Raw genomic sequence first — 18857 nt, 5'->3', positions numbered from 1 at the left:
TGTCAGTGCACGACCGATCGGGGAAATCTCCCCGTTTGACAATGCAATGCAATGGATTACTGAATACATGGTTTTAAGTATATTAAGTACTTAGATATTTTGATGCCCGCTACTCTTCGCTGTATATTATCACTATACTTTTTAAATAATAGATAGTAAAAGAATTAGGAGATGAGAAAGCAAGAGATATTGCTAAAAATAATGCTGATAAACGGTTCATGAAATGTTCAAAAAAATGTACGCCATATTGGATTACAGTTGATAGCATAGTCACATCTACAATTCCAGTCTTACAATTTTTGTATTCAGCATAACAACTCCATATCTATTTTGTAATTTATCTTTGTAATATAATAAAAGACTTTAATAAAATGTCCCAGGAAACTGAAGATGCTTTTAATGAATTTCATCTTGATACTGCACATCAGAATGTTCAGAAGACAATTTTGATATCCATGATGGGGGACATTATCAAACCAGGAAATAGAGATCTACTCGTAGAATAATTTCAAGCGATTCAGAGAGTAATTTGGAAGATTCAGACAGTGATTCAACTATATTCAGTTGCAACTCGTGCGATCGGCTTTTGTGTTAAGATTAGATATGATTTTGTTAGTTCGCGAAGTCAAAAATGTTGGTAAAAATATTTTCAAAATCCTTTAGCGTACGATTTAGAACTAGGGAGATTGGACTGGGCTCAATTCTCACGCCAAACCAGCGAATGATATTTAAAAAAATGGATTTCAATCAAATTTTTTTTTGAGACAATTAAGATCCAATATTCTGATTTTATTCATATAAAACAGCAGCATCCTTAGTAGACACTAGACAGCATTCTAGTGAGAAGGTATTACTCGTATTATCTCTAGATAAAATTTGCTAACTTTTTTCTCGAAAACTATTAGATCTGGGTTGTTGCAAAAAAAAAAAATTCTGTTATAAAGGAGAACTAAGGATTCAAGATTGGCGAGGAATCAGTCAAATAAAAAACAAACTCCTCTTCTTGCCAACGTTTCGACAAATATATTGTCTTCTTCAGGGCCTGGATATTACAAATACAAAACAATTTACAGAGTCAGTAACATAGAAAAATCAGTAATACAAAAATAAACAGTAAAATACAATAAATTCTTTATAATTATTGAAACTTACGTGGCTATGCGGATTGGTTGAGTTACAGAAACTAAGAGCCAGAACTGGAGAAGCAGGTATATATATCTGTATAATTGTTTTGTATTTGTAATATCCAGGCCCTGAAGAAGACAATATATTTGTCGAAACGTAGGCAAAAAGACGAGTTTGTTTTTTAATTGGACCGATTCCTCGCCAATCTTGAATCCTTAGTTTAACAATTTACGGTCACGAAACCCATATATTCATGTTATAAAGGAGGGTTTGCCCTTTATTTTAAAGAAAGTTTGGGAATTTTATCTTATATAGAAAAAGAGAAAAAAATTGTCCAAGTTGGGTGTTTTTCAACGTTACGCTTTTTCGAGCAGTTTTTGACGATCAACCCTTATACAACCGTCCTACCGGACAGTTTTAATTTGAAAAAAAGCAAATAATAATTGAAGGAATGAATCATTTGGCCCTTCTCATGATGTTAGCCGCCCTAAAATAATTAACCAAATTTTTTTTTTTTTTAAAGCTTATAGCCTTAAAAGTCCTTATAGACAACAAACTTTACAAAAACAAAAGTTGAAGTTATGGCATATTTAAATGAAAGAAAGAAGACATAATTACAGTTAAGTTGATGTCCCTGGAGGGAATAATTTAAAGATAGGTACCATTATTTAACTCAGAATAATGATTAATCAGACTCACCTTGTACAACTTTGAAGTTTTTAATTAAAACAATTAATTTTAACTACTTTACTGTTGAATTAGAGATTTTTTGGCTGGAGGTGGACTATATGAGAAAATGCAGAGATGAAATTTTGCTGGGGTACAATACTATAGACAAGTGGGGGTGGGTATTAATTCGTAATTTAATTTTGCTAGAGCAATTGTCAGCAGCTGGCCTCCTTTTAGAAACTGTGTTAATAGCAAGCAATAAGAGAGTCCAGAAGTAGCAATTCTTCTTGGGGTATTTTAGAAATGATTTTTGCTTGTAGCTAAGTTTTTTGCTTCTTTAACATTTTTACCTTTTACAAGAATGTTAAAAGGAAGTAATCATTGTGATAAATTAATTGAAATCCGGGAGTGTTTCATTGTGTAATGGACGTTTTAAATTTCAAATTTAAATTTTTGTTCAACAGAAGACTTATTAAAGTATATTAAAGCCAGTCTGGGCTTATGGCATCGAACTATGGGGTTCAACCAAAACGCTCAAATCTGCAAAGGATCCCAGCCCTTGCAATCTAAAATTCTTCGCTCTATAGTAAACGCTCCTTTCTACGTCACCAATCAAACCATTCACACAGACTTGAACATTCCTATAGTGCAGACAATTCCATCTTAACATTCAAACACATCACAATCCACTTGTACAACATCTATCTTCAAGAACATACTTGCAGACGTCTAAAAAGACAGTGGCCTCGCGATCTCCTCTCTGATGAAGAGAGTCAATAGAATTTAGAAGGTTATTGGAGTGTTACCGCTGGGTAAGTTCTCCACTCTGATATGTGTGAATGTTGCTTATTGTTACCCTTGTTACTTATAACGCAATGCGTTGATTGTAACTAAATAAATGATTAAACAAAAAAAAAATTGTTAATTCTGAGCATCAGATTGTGGGGATAAAAACGTACATTACTTCCTCAATAAAGATTGAATTGGCTTTGCCACTGGTTTGTACCTCTGGGCAGGATTTAAATTTTAACTTACTGGAAGCCTGTTCAGTTCACTGCTCAAAATAGGCAGCAAGGTCTAATACCCAAGACAAAGCTGGTTGGATATGAGAAGGATTTGGATGCCTATAACCAGTGGAGATGCCTTGAAAATGTGGTAGTAAATGGAGAAAATATTCACTCTTTTTATCTCGAGTTTGTATGGATACAGATGCTTTCTGTCAAATTCTGTTACCTGTAGCAAACTGAAAATCAAATCAAGCTTTAAAAGGCATCGAGAAAAAAAATCTCAGGGTTTTTGGTACATCTGAATCTCAGCCAACAATCTGAAATCCGCAGAGTACGGACGAACTGCAGTGATTGATGGAAGTAACCTTGTATTTGGTAAAATCTTTCTGACAGAAAACCTAGGATTAATACCATTTTTCTAATTCTCATTGAAATTTTTCTTATGTTAAAGAGATTTTGGCCGTCAATTTGGGGATGTATTGTGCTCTCTCACTGGTGCCAGGAGGATTACTTATTCTACAACAGCTCCAGTTGATGGAAACCAGATGCTCTAGTGAACTTCTAGAAAGAGCAGGAAGCCAGCGGTCAGAGAGAATCACTTCAGTACTAGCACGTCGTCCCAAGTTATTCTGAAGGAAACTCATCTAAATTAATGGTATCAGAATAATCCTAGGTGGGTATATTTCTCTTCAGCTTCAGGTAAACTGCCCAGGCTTTTTCACTTAAGCCCCATGAATAGTGGGGATCCGGAAGTAAGAATAACCATTTCCTAAGGCCACCCAGTTGTCCTATGGACGACTCTCCTCCATTAAGAGTGTATACTCTCCAGGATAGTTCTTGAGTGGTGGTAGTAGCCGACAATCAGGCTTAAACCACTCCCTGTAGCCAATACACTCTTAAAAGATGTAACAAATTTTAGGAGAATACTTCTTAGTAGGGTATATCCATATGAATTCTTATTTATACATGCAACCGTTTGACATATTCTATTATTCATTGACCAAACAGGCTATCTGTGAATTCTGGGTCATCTTTTGTGGTTTGATGATGGTAACTGAATCTTCTGATAGCCTTTTCCTGCTCGAATTACGCTATTGAAGTATTTCTAGCAAGGAATAGAGACACTAGGTAGGCATCTTTGATATAATTATGGTTATCAGTTATGTTGCCAGTAACTTATTTATACGAAGGGCCAGAGCTCCTTGAATCATTTCTTATCCTCCTTCTTGGCAGATTCATTGATAACTATTCTAAATAATTTCAGTGAAAACAGCCAAATGTATTCAGTTTGCATGTGCAAAAGAGAGAAAATGAAGCTAGTAAATTTAACAGGTCGAATGCCAACAAGATTCAAGCTAAAACTCCTTAAATTTATTTATTCATTGTACTAAGTGCAACCTATCAAAGAGAATACATGATCAGAGTTTATGTTTGTGCTCACTAGAGTGCAGCACAAGAAAGGGAATAGTGATCTCATGGTTTCATCTTCATCCAGCTGGCGCTTTGTTAATATTACTCGAGAAAATGGTACATAGCTACAGGAAAGCGGAGAGAAATATATTTAAAATTAATTAAAAAAAAAAATACCATACCCAAAATATATTTTATTCATTAAAATTAAAGAACTATTTACGTGCAAAACGCACTAATGGCGAAATACCATTTTTGCATTCCTATCTCAATTAAGATCGCTTTTTAACTTTTATAAATGAAACAATATTTAAAAGTTTATGCAAATGAAAAAGTATGTAAATGAACTTTTTTCTTTTATACATTTACCTATTATTAACATGAAACTCGCATATTTATATTTAATAAATGTTCTAAAAGGCTGTATAATATAGGTAGAAATATAGTAAAGAAGTTTATTGTACAATTCATTCTGTTATTAAGTAAATATTTGTACAAGTTTACATAAAGAGTCTGGTTACATTAATGCTTAAATATAAATTTAACTTTTTTTTAAATAATAATAATAATGAATATATAGGCTTCGTGACCGCAAATTATTAAACCAAGGATTTAAGATTGGCGAAGAATCGGTCAAATAAAAAAAAAACAACTCGTCTTTTTGCCAACGTTTCGACAAATATATTGTCTTCTTCTGGGCCTGGATATTACAAGTACAAAAATACAAAACAATTTACAGAGTCAGTAACATAGAAAAACAGTAAAAATCAGTAATACAAAAATAAACAGTAAAATACAATAAATTCTTTATAATTATTGAAAACTTACGTAGCTATGCGGGTTGGTTGAGTTACAGAAACTAAGAGCCAGAACTGGAGTAGCAGGTATATACAGGGTGACCAGAGTTATATGCTCCACCCACTTTTTTTTTTAATGGCGGGAAATTTCGAAAAAATAAAAAACCCGTATTTAATCATTTTTAGTCTAGTTTATTTTCAGTGTTTGACCCATTTTTCTAAACCCTTGTATCTCGAGATACAGCATCTAACTTTTGTTTTTCAAATGGAACGTTATTTTTTTTTGTTGCATATTTTTATAGTTTTTGAGCTCCTAAAAACAACAAAAAAATTTTTTTTGAAATCGGTTAGGTTTTTCAAAAGTTATGGTAATTTAAAATATGAAAAACAAATTTCAGTTTACTGTCAAAATTACGTTATTTTTTTTAAAGAATCTATTCAAACTGGGCACAACCAACGGATACGCCAGCCAAAACTCTAGACTCCCACGCTCTGCTTGTAGCAGCACTTATGGTGGCAAAGTCAAGATCTTGGCAGGCTAAAGTTATTCGACGTTCAGGTTGTATTTTCTATAAACGTTTGGTGTGGAGTTTTAGGAAATCAACTAATCGGCCCATACTTCTACAGAGAGAACTTAACTGGTGTAAGGTATCTAACTTTTTTTAAAGAGACATTTTGCCAGTTCCGTTTGAAGATGTTCATCTACAACGTCGGCTAGATATGTATTTTCAACAAGATGGTTGCCCGGCACATAATGCGAGAGTTGTTCGAGGTTACCTGGACAGAAATTTCCATTAAAAGTGCTTAAGGCCACCTCGATCTCCGGACTTAACCCAAATGGACTATATTTTGTGGGGATACCTAAAAAAGTAAAGTGTAAAGTATCCTTAATCCCGTGGCTTCAGTCGATGATCTGAAACGTCGAATTACTCTAGCCTGCCTAGATCTTGACTTCGCCACCATAAGTGCTGCTACAAGCAAAGCGTGGGAGTCCCAGAGTTTTGGCTTGCCTATCCGTTGGTTGTGCCCAGTTTGAAAAGATTCTTTTAAAAAAATAACGTAATTTTGACAATAAACTGAAATTTGTTTTTCATATTTTAAATTACCATAACTTTTGAAAAACCTAACCGATTTCAAAAAAAAAAATTTTGTTGTTTTTAGGAGCTCAAATACTACAAAAATATGCAAAAAAAAAATAACGTTCCATTTGAAAAACAAAAGTTGGATGCTGTATCTCGAGATACAAGAGTTTAAAGAAATGGGTCAATCACTGAAAATAAACTGGACTAAAAATGATTAAATACGTGTTTTTTATTTTTTCGAAATTTCCCGCCGTTTAAAAAAAAAAAAGTGGGTGGAGCATATAACTTTGGTCACCCTGTATATATCTGTATAATTGTTTTGTATTTTTAATATCCAGGCCCTGAAGAAGACAATATATTTGTCGAAACGTTGGCAAAAAGACGAGTTTGTATTTTATTTGACCGATTCCTCGCCAATCTTGAATCCTTAGTTTAATGATAATGATTTTTTGGTGTAGAGCTACGAGTATATCATCAACTGTTGATGACATTCAAGACCGCACCTCGATATTCACCAAATCTATCATCCATCAACAACGTTCGAAAAAACCAAAACCATCATTCAATGATAATAATAATAAAAGTCCTTGCGCTGAATTTTTTAGCTGATCAACGTTGATGACCTTTCGGCACTTTTTTTGTGGGACTATTTGTCTGCAAATCTCACAAATTACCGCAAATGTTTTAAGCCTTTTACTAACAAGAGTCCACTGTAATCAGTTTGATGAAATTCAGCATCTATTTCTGGTGGACCTTCAAGAAAATATTGGTTGGTTGTAGTTTAGGTACGTCCAGATTTCTTCATTCCATCAAGAGCGCAGTTTTTACGGGAGTTAGTTGAGTGTGACGACATCAAGAAATTATTATTATTTATTTATTTTTTATCGGATGAGGACTGTCGCTAGAGTTTATAAATTTTAATAGTGTAAAGTCTGCAGTTCTTCAGTGGTTGCGAAAAAATTGCATATAACTAAATGAAAAACTAGTATGCAACAATAATGAACGTTATAATTACTGCATAACAACAACATAATGATAGTTATTGTATTGAAATCTGTGAACAGTGAACTGTTTGAAAGGTTGGTTTTAATGTTGTCTGTTTTATTCTGATCAGGTTACATGTTTGCCATCAGGGAATAATGTGAACAGAGCGTACTGCTGGCGGGACAGTATTGGCTCTGGCAATGTGGTGTAGATGTTTTGTCCTGTATAGTTAATTAAATAGTACATGGTTCAATGGTTTTATCCACAGCAAAAGGGTGTCGGAGGTCCACTAAAGCTGGAGAAAACAAGGACAGCCGCTCTCCGTACGTTACTCAAATAGATTTCGATTAATGAAACGAGACAGGTTTTGTAAACTCACGCGATCGTGTTAAATGAATGAGCCTGTTTTGTTACCTTTATGGCGTTACATCCTCACTAGCCTGGACCCTTCTTTCTGTTTTTAATGTGTTTGTTTCTGGTCTTGTGTTTTCCATTTCATTTTCACAGCAAATAAGAAAATGGTTGTACGCTCCTTTTTTGGTTTTTGTTTTTTCTCTTTTTCAGAAATAAATCTTGTTTACTTTAATGATGAGATTGTAACCCTTACGTTACCTTGTTTTGTGAGCAAAATTTAACTAATAAAAAAAAAAAGTATAGGATGGAATAAGAGAAGCGTGTATTGGAACAAAGCTCTAGTCAACACATCTGTCCACAAAGAATCTGTAGCTACCGTTAACAATGGATTGGAACACCCACGCATGCCCGAAACAGGCCCCCATTGCAGCGCAGAAAAGGCTCATCATCCCACGCGTTTCATCGCTCGGTTTAAGAAACCTCCGCTTCTCGCAGTGACATTGGATCTGATTTGTATCGTTTTTTAAGCTAGAAAAATTATTGATGGCTGTCGCATTGATGGATCTTCCAAGTAAGCCGATACTTAAAAGGCTTGTAAGTATACTTTTTGTTTTCATCGGAGTCATCTGCGCAAGGTGGGGCTTATCAGCTCGGAGCCGTTGTGCAGATTATGTCAGGAAGAGGAGGAAACGGTCTCTCACCTGTTATTCGATTGCGTTACAATCGAGCGTTTGCGCTATGAAACCTTTGGAACGCAGAGGCCAAAGGAGATAGTAGCGCAAAAAGAACTAGTAGGGAAGGTCCTCAACCTCTTTAGGAGCGGAGGATTCGCTTACTAGAACTAAGAAAGGGCTGGCACAATAAGTCTTCTGTGGCTGCGGTGCCGTGGGGCGTAGGTCCCATCCCATTTACAGTTCTAATCTAATCTAATCTAAGACTTCTTTTTTAGGTCGACAAACCTATTGGCGCGGTCCTCAATTCTCTGCTGTTATCTTACGCGAAGGGCCTTTAAAGAAAAGAAAAACCCTTTCAACCTATTCATGGCCAATGGGTAACCAGGCTTCATTTTTGTCTATGAATAAAGACACTGATTTTGCCGCAGATCTAAGCATTCCAGTTTACAGTTTTCTACACCGTTTTTGGACCATTCTCAGCCAGTTTGACCTTCTTATCGATGCCTGCCAGCATGCACATTTATGGCTTCCCTTGTACAGCCAATAGAAATGCATCATTAAGTGATAGCTGTTTTGGGAGGGTGGAACAATAGGCAGTCCAAACCGTTCCTGGAGATTAGCTTCATTGTACTGATTTAAAGAGCAATTGCACAATACGCGCATAGAAGTACAAAACTTTGTGGGGAAAACATTATTAATTAATATTTATTACCAACAAATGTTTTACTTAAATCGTAACCTCATCGCAAACTTAGATAGTTTTGTGGTTTATTACAAATTTCACTATATTACACAATTTGACATCTTGTCAACAAAGTCATTTACCTACAACTTAGTAATTTATTCCCAATGGCCGCGCACTTCTCCACTAAGTTTTCGCTCACTTGGACAGCTCGCAGTTTGTGTAGAAACTTCAGGAAGTGACCCCCTACAAGTATCTAGTTCATCCAATTATAATTTATATACTTCGTATATAAATATATATATGTGCATTCAAACTTAGTTTGAATTAACAACTTACTTCATTTATTCCTCATAATACCTAATAAAACCTCTAAGGAAGTGTGGTTCATCAGTAATAATTGGCAAAATACCTGGTAATATATTTGGGTGACCTAGATACAAAAATTTTGAAACTGTTTTAGATTATATAAAATCCGGTTTCTATAACTAAATCAATAGTATACGCGTATCCTCGTATTTTGTTTTTGTTCATTCAGTTTCTTCAGTTATTCTGACAGATCAACCTTGAGAATTGATTGTAATTCTTATGTTCTGAACATTTTAAACTACATTTTTCACTTCTACGTCTATAATCACAAAAAGGGAGTCGCTTGTAGTTCAGTATTTCATGCTATTGATTCATTTCGTTCTATCTGAAGAGGACTTTTGAAAAGTAAAACATGAAACTCCCAACCTTTTTGCCCTTTCTTATTTAAAAAAAAAAAAATACTGGTATCTTCTTCTCCTGATGGTACCAAATATTCTAGCGGTTCTATTTTGAAGCAAATTGAAGTACAGAGAGTGGCTCTATGTGTACAACACTGGAAAATACCAAAAAAGATATGGTAGATGAATAGTGTTGCTGCGAGGGGAAATCCTGCTTGGTAGATACTTTTCCGCTTAAATTGTTTCTTAGTCAATCTGGATCGTAACCTTCAACTGACCCGAGCATGAACAAACATGTTTCATCCTGTCTCTAGTCTCCAATTCAGCTAAAAAAAGAACTTACAAGAAAATATTGAGTTGCAATATAATTAAAAGAGAATTTAAATCTTTGTTAAACTTCATATTGAAGTTTTTGTACTGAAGGAACAGAGAACCCTGCTGCGGCCAAATAATTTGTCCAACGAGAATTTACTGAGATCAATTTTAAATCTTAATTATCCTTATTGGCGCTAAAACTAACTAAAGATTTGAAAATGCATCAATACGAGGTGTGGCTATTAAATAACGAGACTGATGCTGCTACAGAAAAACTATGCATGCGCCAAATCCTAACGACTGACAGCTGGGTAGCGTAAAGCCTTCTCTTTCGATTACAGCGTCTCACGGGTTTGTAGAGAAATTTGTCTGACCGGAACCGTCTTTTGAGTAAGAGGTGTTAGTTTCGTTTTGCCGAAAACATGTTACTACACATATAGCAACGAATTGTCGTGAAATTTCATATGAAACTTGGCAAAACCGCTACTGAAACTTATCTTTTATTAAAAGAAGTTTATGGCGATGAATGTTTATCACGTGCGCAAATTTTTGAGTGGTTCAAGCGTTTCCAAGATAGCGGGAGAAGACGTCGGAGATGATGACCGCTCGGGGTCGCCCTTCCACGTCCAAAACGGATGAAAATATCGATTATAATTAATCAACATTACTACCGTGAGGTACTTGCTCAACTCCATGAAAGAGTAAGGAAAAAACGACCCGTTTTGTGGAAGAACAAGTCATGGGTTCTGCATTAAGACAATGCGCCACACTACATTGTCTGTCAAGACGTTTCTAGCCAAGTACAACATCCCAGTTTTAGGCCATCCGCCTTATATAGCCTGACCTGGTCCCATGTGACTTTTATCTGTTCCCCAAAGTCAAATTTGCATTAAAAGGAACGCAGATTTCAGTCCGTTGAAGCTGTGAAAGAAAAAGCGGCACGCGTCATGCAGGAGCTGACAGAAAAAGACTTCCAGCACGGTTTCGAACAATGGTAAATTCACGTGGAGCGTTGTAGGGATAGAGGAGGGGTGTATATTGAAGGTGATAATAACTAAATATGTATAAATTTAAAATAAAATGGTTTATATCAATAGTTTCGTTATTTAATAGCCACACCTTGTAGGAACGTAAGAGAGACATTACAGCGTTTGCACCATATTTTTTAAATTCATAATCTGGTTTTAAAAAAACTTAAGTCCTTTTGGCTGAAAATTAAGAATCGTCGCCACTGTTGGAACAAAGCACAAAGCATGCTTGAGGATTAAGAACAATAAAAAAAGATTAATCTTACATCCTTATTTTTAGATAAAAAAAAGAAGAGAGAACTCCAAACAATGAACTTAGAGGAGATGCAGTTCTTTCTCTTGCAGCATTATAAAAGATGAAAGTTGTGATTTACCTAACATTCTTACAAAATCATCTTACCGTTATAAATTTCTCAAAATATTATCTTCTTTATTTTATAATTCTCATCATTAAAAATTAGAAGTACAGACTTATTTTATAGAAATAAGTTATATTTTATCCTTTTCTTGTTTATTAAATAGGTTTTTACCAAGATTGATAAGAAGCTGCAAGAAATAAGAGCGTATCAAAAGCATTGAAAGATAATTTTATTTTCAAAGAAGGTTTTAACTTATATATAACCAAGCCTGTTTAGAGAGAATGCTGCCCTAATTTAAAGAAATGTCATAAAGGGCCTAGAATGGGAGACTGTAACTAAAAGACCAGATTTAGAGGAAGAGACAGCACTAATTTGGACATAGAATGCGATCATAAGGTTGGTACTTATTTTTTATATTTCCATCATCTTTCAGTGCTTTACTAAAAAACATTAACCAACACTTGGGAATGGTATATCGTCTGCTGGCTGTGCTGCTCGCTTTGCTTACTGCTTTTTTTTTTTTTTAAAAAAAAAAACTCTTTTCGTGACCATCTTTCTTGCCTATATTTTTCAACTACTTCCCGTAACTGCCGCATTCAGTAAGAGATGGTGCGAAGAGTGGTAAAGAAAAAGGATAGAAACCACAACGCTCAAGTACAGCTTCTTTAATATGTTTTCTATATATAAATAAATAAAAAAAAAAAGGAAAAGCTCAGGCGAGGAAAGTATTTTCCACTGAGTTGAGCTGAGTTTTCATAAAAGGCATTCCGGAGTTTTTTTTCTCGCCTTTCTCATCCGCCGTACAAGCGCCCTTTTCGCGTCTTTCAAAAGCTTTCTCTGGTACTATACCACTCCTCGACGTGAATGTAATTAAATTTGACTTTCTGCTTTTCTCTGGTTTGTGCCTCTTCAGCATCTATCCAGTCTGAAATGTTATACCCTTCGCTGAAACCTTACCAGCTCAATAATATTTAGATATACCTTCTTTTGCTAATTTTTCTCTTATAGCTTTTTCTATCTTTCTTGTTCAATAATTATTTAAAAAATAAGCTAAATGATTGATTTTTTGTTTATTGAACAAAACAGAAAAGAAAACTGAATCAGATTTGATGCCAAAAAAAGGCCAATACGACTCTTCAGGACATTTATGAAAATATGCATCCATAAATTAGTCAGTTTCATTATTAGACGAATTCTTTGTAAATATTTCTTAGTAAGATCAATTGAATTGGAATAGAATAAATATTTATTATAATAAATATATACATAAAATAAGTATGAAGTATAAATGCATTTCAACCTCCTTAACTAAGTGAAGTAAGAGAAAAGTTAGGTGAGGAGGATTGGAATGCAGGAGAAAAAAGGAGAGGAAAAACCTGCAGATAGTGTAGAGAGTTAGAGTAGGATATGTTTTAGTCTTCTGCGTCTGTATGTTGTAGAAGGATCTGTAGGAGGCCATGTCGCGGCATAGTGGATTGGGATGGCAGTCTAGGATGGAAAGGAGTTTGAGCAGACGATTTTGGATATAGCAGTGTAGCGGGGAATAATGGACGCAGTCTCTGTGGAGTGAGTCAATTCTAGGATAGTCTGTTGCTAGTCTGACGAACTTGGTTCTGTGTTATCTGAAGTTTCTTGATGTTGCTATTACAAGTCCAGGCTCCAAGGTGGAGCAGGCATTGAATTGGATGGAATCCAGTCAATCACTAACAATTGGATGGAAATTGAAAGGTGAAATATAAAGGAAAAACACTAAATTGGCTTGATTTTCTACTTTTTCAGTTTCTGTCACCTACTTTTATGGCCAGAGTTACAATAAACTTAAAGTGTAGCCTTCATTTGGAAAAGTGAAGTTGAAATACAAGGGGAAAAACAAGCGAATTGGCTACCAGTTCGTCTAGAGTTTTACCTTTTTCTATCTCTGCCCGCGTGAATCTGTCTATCACCGGATAGTGAACTGTAAGGAGTATTTCTTAAGATGATCTATTTTTAATTTTGTTTCATTTGTTTCAGGAAATGGATCACTTTTCTTTAAGTTTCATCAATAAACAAAAACAAGCTGACGGAAACTTAGTGACTAAATGGTACTTGCACAATTAGTTTTTTTAACTCCAACAAGATTCTGATTACCTCAACTAAGCCAGCTTAAGCAAGATACAACTTGTTCTAAAATTCTATTTGACCAAGAATTAAGTCAGCTTCTTAATTAAATATTATTATTTTATTTATCTTACGTAAAACATTAATTTAAAACACTGGTTTTTCTTTATCTAAAAATGGTTTAATTTAAATTTCAGGGAAGGGATTAGCTGTGCGGTCAGCTTATTGGATTCTCACACAGAGGTTCTGGGTTCGAATCCAGCTGCTGGCCCTCAGATTTTCTCTTCCTAGGAGCTTCTTACAGCTCACTGTGATGGACAGTGTTTTCTGTAACGAGAGAACTGACTGATGTACTCGTAAACCACCGAGAAAGAGTTTCACCTTTGGTTGATTACTCTAACATGACTTTCAAGACAAAAGAACCAGTAACAACAAATTTACTTGATACCACATTTGTTATAGCTGTAAATATTTTCAATAAAGTGAAATTTAAATGTTTTGGTAATATAAAAGTCAGTTTAAAAAACTGCTATTATCTTAGTTCTTTTTTCTGGAAAGGAAGAAACAATTTCTGTTTAATGTCAATTGAAATTTTCAAAACGATACCTTTAACTGCAATAAAAAAAAAGTAAGATTTAAATTAAGAGAAATGACAATGTTCAATTTCATAATTGTACTTTCATTAAACGTGATAATATTATTATTATGTTATAATAACTACTGTATCTCTAAGATGAAACAGCAATCTAGAAAATCGGAAAGAACGTTCAGAGAATGTACACAAAATTTGTTCTCTTAGACTAAAAATAAAAAAAAAGAAAAATTCTTTTGTGCTTGATCTAGATTCGCCTACTTTATTGTATGAAGAACTTCTTACTAAAGCACCTAACTAATGCTGGAGTCTCTGATTGCTTAAAACATTTCAGAGATGCCGGTATATCACTTTGATGTCTACATTGTTTTGTAGATAGGTTGGACGTTTACTTGAGGACCTACCTGCTTACTCCTCCATCTCTATCTCTTTCATACCGGACGTCCTTTGTTTACTGTGTAGCTAACATGAAGAGAAACGTAGAAGTGGATATCCACCCTAGACACACTCCAAGTATGCGTTCATCTCTAGTCTTTACCACTTTTCCATCTTGGTTTACTTTTTACTAAATAATTAAAGTAACCAAAAAATGTGCTCTTTTTGTTGGCCAACATAATATAGGCTCAGTTGAAATATTCACTTACTATTTCAATTCAACTTCTTTTTTTCTTTTAATAATTTGGAACAAATGTATTTGGGTTGTTTATTGTAGTAAACTTACCTTGTTTTATGTTTGTTTGTAGGACATTGGTTATGCAACTTTAGGCTTTGTAAATTGTGCAAAGTACGACATTTTTAAGGATAAATTACAGGATTTTCTTAATTGTCTCTTGAAGATCTTGTTTTGAATTATTTACCAATATGGTGGGCCTCAAATATTCATACTTATTTTCATTTATTGTTTTAAGTCTTATAAGCAAGGAGTTGTGTTTTAAGAAAAAATGAAAATATATATTATAAAAAATACTCAAATTATCTTATAAAACGAAAAACTAAACAAATATTAAACTTCTAATTAAATAAACTATAAAAACAATAGATGAAACAAACAAAGAGTTGGAAAAATACCAGCCAATCACCTTGCAGGGATAACATTTCGGCAAATATAGGAGCTTCCTTTTAGTAATGATACCTTGCCCTAAACATAATTTTCTTTTATAAGACTTATTGTATTACCAAGCATGGCGCCACGGTAGCCGAGCAGTTAGAGGCGAGGCCTGCCAAGGCTAATATGTATAGTGGTACTGGGTTCGATTCCCCGATCTTAGGCCTTGGATTTTATTTAATGGTTAATAAAAGAAATTTACAGTAAAGTATGTTTGCTAGTCGCCTCCGTCCACGACACCTAATTGGTAGTCGGATGTTAAGCCCCGCCTGATAAAATAGGCGATTAATTTTCCTTTTTTTTACTACCAAGCAATAAAAGAAATGATAATTTTCATTTATTGAAGAATACACTTGTTTCCCGTTGGAACTTTGGACATACGGCATTAATACTAATGCCATAAAATATTAGATATATTCAAATTTTCATTTTCTTAAGACAATATGTTATTGTTAACGCTTTATTCATGATCGAAGTAATAAATAGCTTGTACTCAGTGCATTTTATTTGTGCAAAAGACTTGAACCATCGGTTTCAACCAAATTAAAAGAAATACATTAATTGGGATTAACAGATAGTCCTTCTGTTAATAAAATCCTGCCGAATTAACGATCCAGCTTCAGCAATTTCAGTCAATTTTTGAGGCCATCTGGCGAGTTCTGAGAGGAAATCCAGCTTCAAGTTTTTGTTAGGTCTTGACACTCCCAGAGTTTAGAGATACGAAACTCATGGGACTCGCAACCTAGATCAGGTTTAATAGTAATCACTTTCAGACAAGAGGAGAGGCGCACATATCTGCGGATAGAAGAACATCGTGATGCAGCAATTTTCTTCACTAATTTGATTGAGATATCCAATGACAGTAATAATTCACAAAAAAATTAAGTTATTAAAATATTACTTCGACATCATTTAATCATTATTATAAAAATATCACTAATTTTGTGAAATTCATTGTATAGAATATCACTTTCATTACGTAGCTATTAGGGCTAATAAGTCAGAGAAGGCTAATGTAGGTGATCTTAATAATGGATTAGCATATCCCTTAAATTAAGCCTTTGGGAGCATGATGAAGTTTCGCTTCTACCTGATGTCATATTTTAAATAATTTTTAGAAGAACATTATTTTAAAAACTATCCCATTTTAAATTCTTGAGTCCAATTTGAAACAGTTTTACGAAAATATGGAATGCATATTCATACGGCTTTACTTTAAAAACACTAAAAAAATAAATTTGTCATCTTGAGTTTAAACGCAACTTCAACTTCATATTTTAAATACGAGGGTCGTTTGAAAAGTGCGTGCAAAAATAAAAACTACTTAATTTTTGGGGGTAAACCTTTTTTATTTTTCAACATAGTCTCCTTTTAGGTTTATACACTTCGTCCAACGCTGCTCTAGTTTGTTGATCCCTTCCGAATAATAGGATTTGTCCAAGTCTGAAAAATAGCCATTCGTTTCTGCAATCACCTCCTCGTTTGAATAAAATCTTTTTCCCGCCAGCCATTTCTTCATATTGGGGAACAAATAGTAGTCCGAGGGAGCCAAGTCTGGAGAATAGGGGGGATGTGAAACGAGTTGGAACCCTATTTCCATTAATTTTGCGACCACAACTGCTGAGGTGTGAGCTGGTGCGTTGTCGTGATGGAAAAGGACTTTTTTGTGGGCCAATCGTGGGCGTTTTTCTTGCAGCTCGGTTTTCAAACGGCCCAATAACGATGAATAATATGCACCTGTAATAGTTTTACCCTTTTCCAGATAGTCGATGAGGATTATTCCTTGCGAATCCCAAAAGACAGTCGCCATAATCTTTCCGGCCGAAGGAACGGTCTTCACCTTTTTTGGCGCAGATTCCCCCTTGGTAACCCATTGTTTAGATTGTTCTTTGGTCTCAGGAGTGTAGTGATGTATCCATGTTTCATCCACAGTGACGAAACGACGCTTAAAGTCCTGCGGATTCTTCTGGAACAGCTGCAAACCGTCCTTGCAACACTTCACACGATTTCGTTTTTGATCAAGCGTGAGCAATCGCGGCACCCATCTTGCGGATAGCTTTGTCATGTCCAAATGTTGATGCAAAATATTATGTACCCGTTCATTCGAGATGCCCACAGCACTAGCAATCTCACGCACCTTCACTCTTCTGTCATCCATCACCATATCATGGATTTTATCAATGATTTCTGGAGTAGTAACCTCAACAGGGCGTCTAGAACGTTCAGCGTCACTTGTGCCCATATGGCCACTCCGAAAATTTTGAAACCACTTATAAACTGTTCTAATCGAAGGTGCAGAGTCACCATAATGTTTATCAAGCTTCTCTTTAGTCTCCTGAGGCGTTTTGCCTTTCATAAAGTAGTGTTTAATCAACACACGAAATTCTTTTTCGTCCATTTTTTGAAAATCACTCGACTTCCTCGATTCAAACGAATGCCAAACACAAAGAAATAGACCGATTTGGCTGAAACTTGGTGTGTGTTCTTCCAAGAGATGCTACTAACTAAACATAACCTCGATACGCGCCAGTAGTGCTATCTCTCTGACTTTGCACGGACTTTTCAAACGACCCTCGTACATTACGAAGAAGTAAAAAAATTGTTTTAACAATCTAGAGAATCTCTGGTGGAATAAAAAAGAATTAAAACAAGAAATTGTAATTTATATTGCAAAAGAATTAGCTAAAAATTTGTTTCCAATTAAAATGGCCCCACTTTTGTTACAGAACTTCATTTTGTTTTTCACTTTTTCTTAACTTTTCTCATTTCTTTTTTCATAAATAACTAATATATATATATATAAAAGTTGGAAGGAACCGATCGAATTATACTTTTCCAATTGGTACACGGTAATTGGTAAATTTTCTTCCCAAAGATGGTTGGGAAGTTAGATTTTTCAATTTCTTTATAATTATATTAGGTCTATTTTTTTGCGCAGTGCCTCAGGGATCAGTGTTTTCTTCGGTGAGACACGTGGAATTGATCATGTCGCCTGAGGCAACATCTGCATCTTACACATCATATACCATTTTCTAATGTATGCACTTTATATTTCATATAATTTCCATAAAGGTAATGTCAAAACGTTACTCCTATTTTGTACGAAGTACTGTATTTGAAAGTTCGAATTTAATGTGTAAAATACATATATAAACGCTTCTAGCTATTCTGATGTCTGTTTTGTTGATTTGCAAAGTATAAATAAAATACTAATATTAAAATATAGAAAGAAATAGTTTGATAATTTGTTTAAGTATTCGTTTTCCAAATTTTGAACCAATAATAAATTCAAAAATACCTTTATTAACATTCCTTACCTATACAATCCAGTTCCCGAAGAAGAATACCAGAAGTGTTCGAAACGTTCAAACGTAAATAATACGTATTCTTTTTTTGGACCTAACCAACTAATACAATTTGGTTTCAAAAATTTCTTTTTAATCTTTTATTAGAAGAACAGCTAGTTTCCAAAAGCTGTATTCTCATGGCGATATTTTAATAATAATTGTTTGGTAAATAACAATGAAGTATTCGTACGCAAAATAGGCATTGGTAAATAATATTAATTAACAGTGAAACTGCCATGACTTTCAACAACTTCTTCATTGGTGACGAACTAAAAATGTATTCTTAAAACAATCTGTCTTCAAAAAATTGTTCAATAATTTATTGTGGGATAAAAACTAAAGTAAAATAGCAGGATTTTTGTTTTTTATCCTTCGAGCTGAAGAACTTTTATAAAAACTAAAAACATGTGATGAACAAACATTATTCATAACTCATACGACACAATTTAGTCTTCAATGTTTTTAAGTTTTAATCCGAATTAAGTTGACATATTTTTTCACAAAATTTTGTATTACTATAATA

General features: G+C 34.4%; 1 protein-coding gene across 7 annotated transcripts in view; it reads left to right on the top strand.

The window, feature by feature from the left end:
- LOC141457783 (uncharacterized) overlaps window positions 1-18857 on the top strand; it is a 93994-nt gene that overhangs the window by 55500 nt on the left and 19637 nt on the right. For 2 of the 7 annotated variants that reach the window (XR_012460543.1, XR_012460544.1), the window contains exons 4-7: window positions 3253-3474; window positions 11357-11589; window positions 12633-12921; window positions 13204-13274. Coding sequence is in view for 1 of the 7 variants with exons in the window: in XM_074135034.1 (XP_073991135.1) it covers window positions 3253-3355 (103 nt within the window). In the remaining 6 variants the exon portion in view is untranslated. Of the gene's footprint in view, window positions 1-3252; window positions 5113-11356; window positions 11590-12632; window positions 12922-13203; window positions 15293-17925; window positions 18155-18857 lie in introns of those variants that run through there. The other 5 variants (XR_012460548.1, XR_012460547.1, XR_012460546.1 and 2 more) reach the window with 5 other exon arrangements.

This window comes from Rhodnius prolixus, unplaced genomic scaffold (genome assembly GCF_049639745.1).
Source record: "Rhodnius prolixus isolate KJV_2025 unplaced genomic scaffold, Rpr scaffold_5, whole genome shotgun sequence".
NCBI classification, from domain to species: Eukaryota; Metazoa; Arthropoda; class Insecta; order Hemiptera; family Reduviidae; genus Rhodnius; species Rhodnius prolixus.
This window is presented reverse-complemented; position numbering and strand designations above follow the sequence as displayed.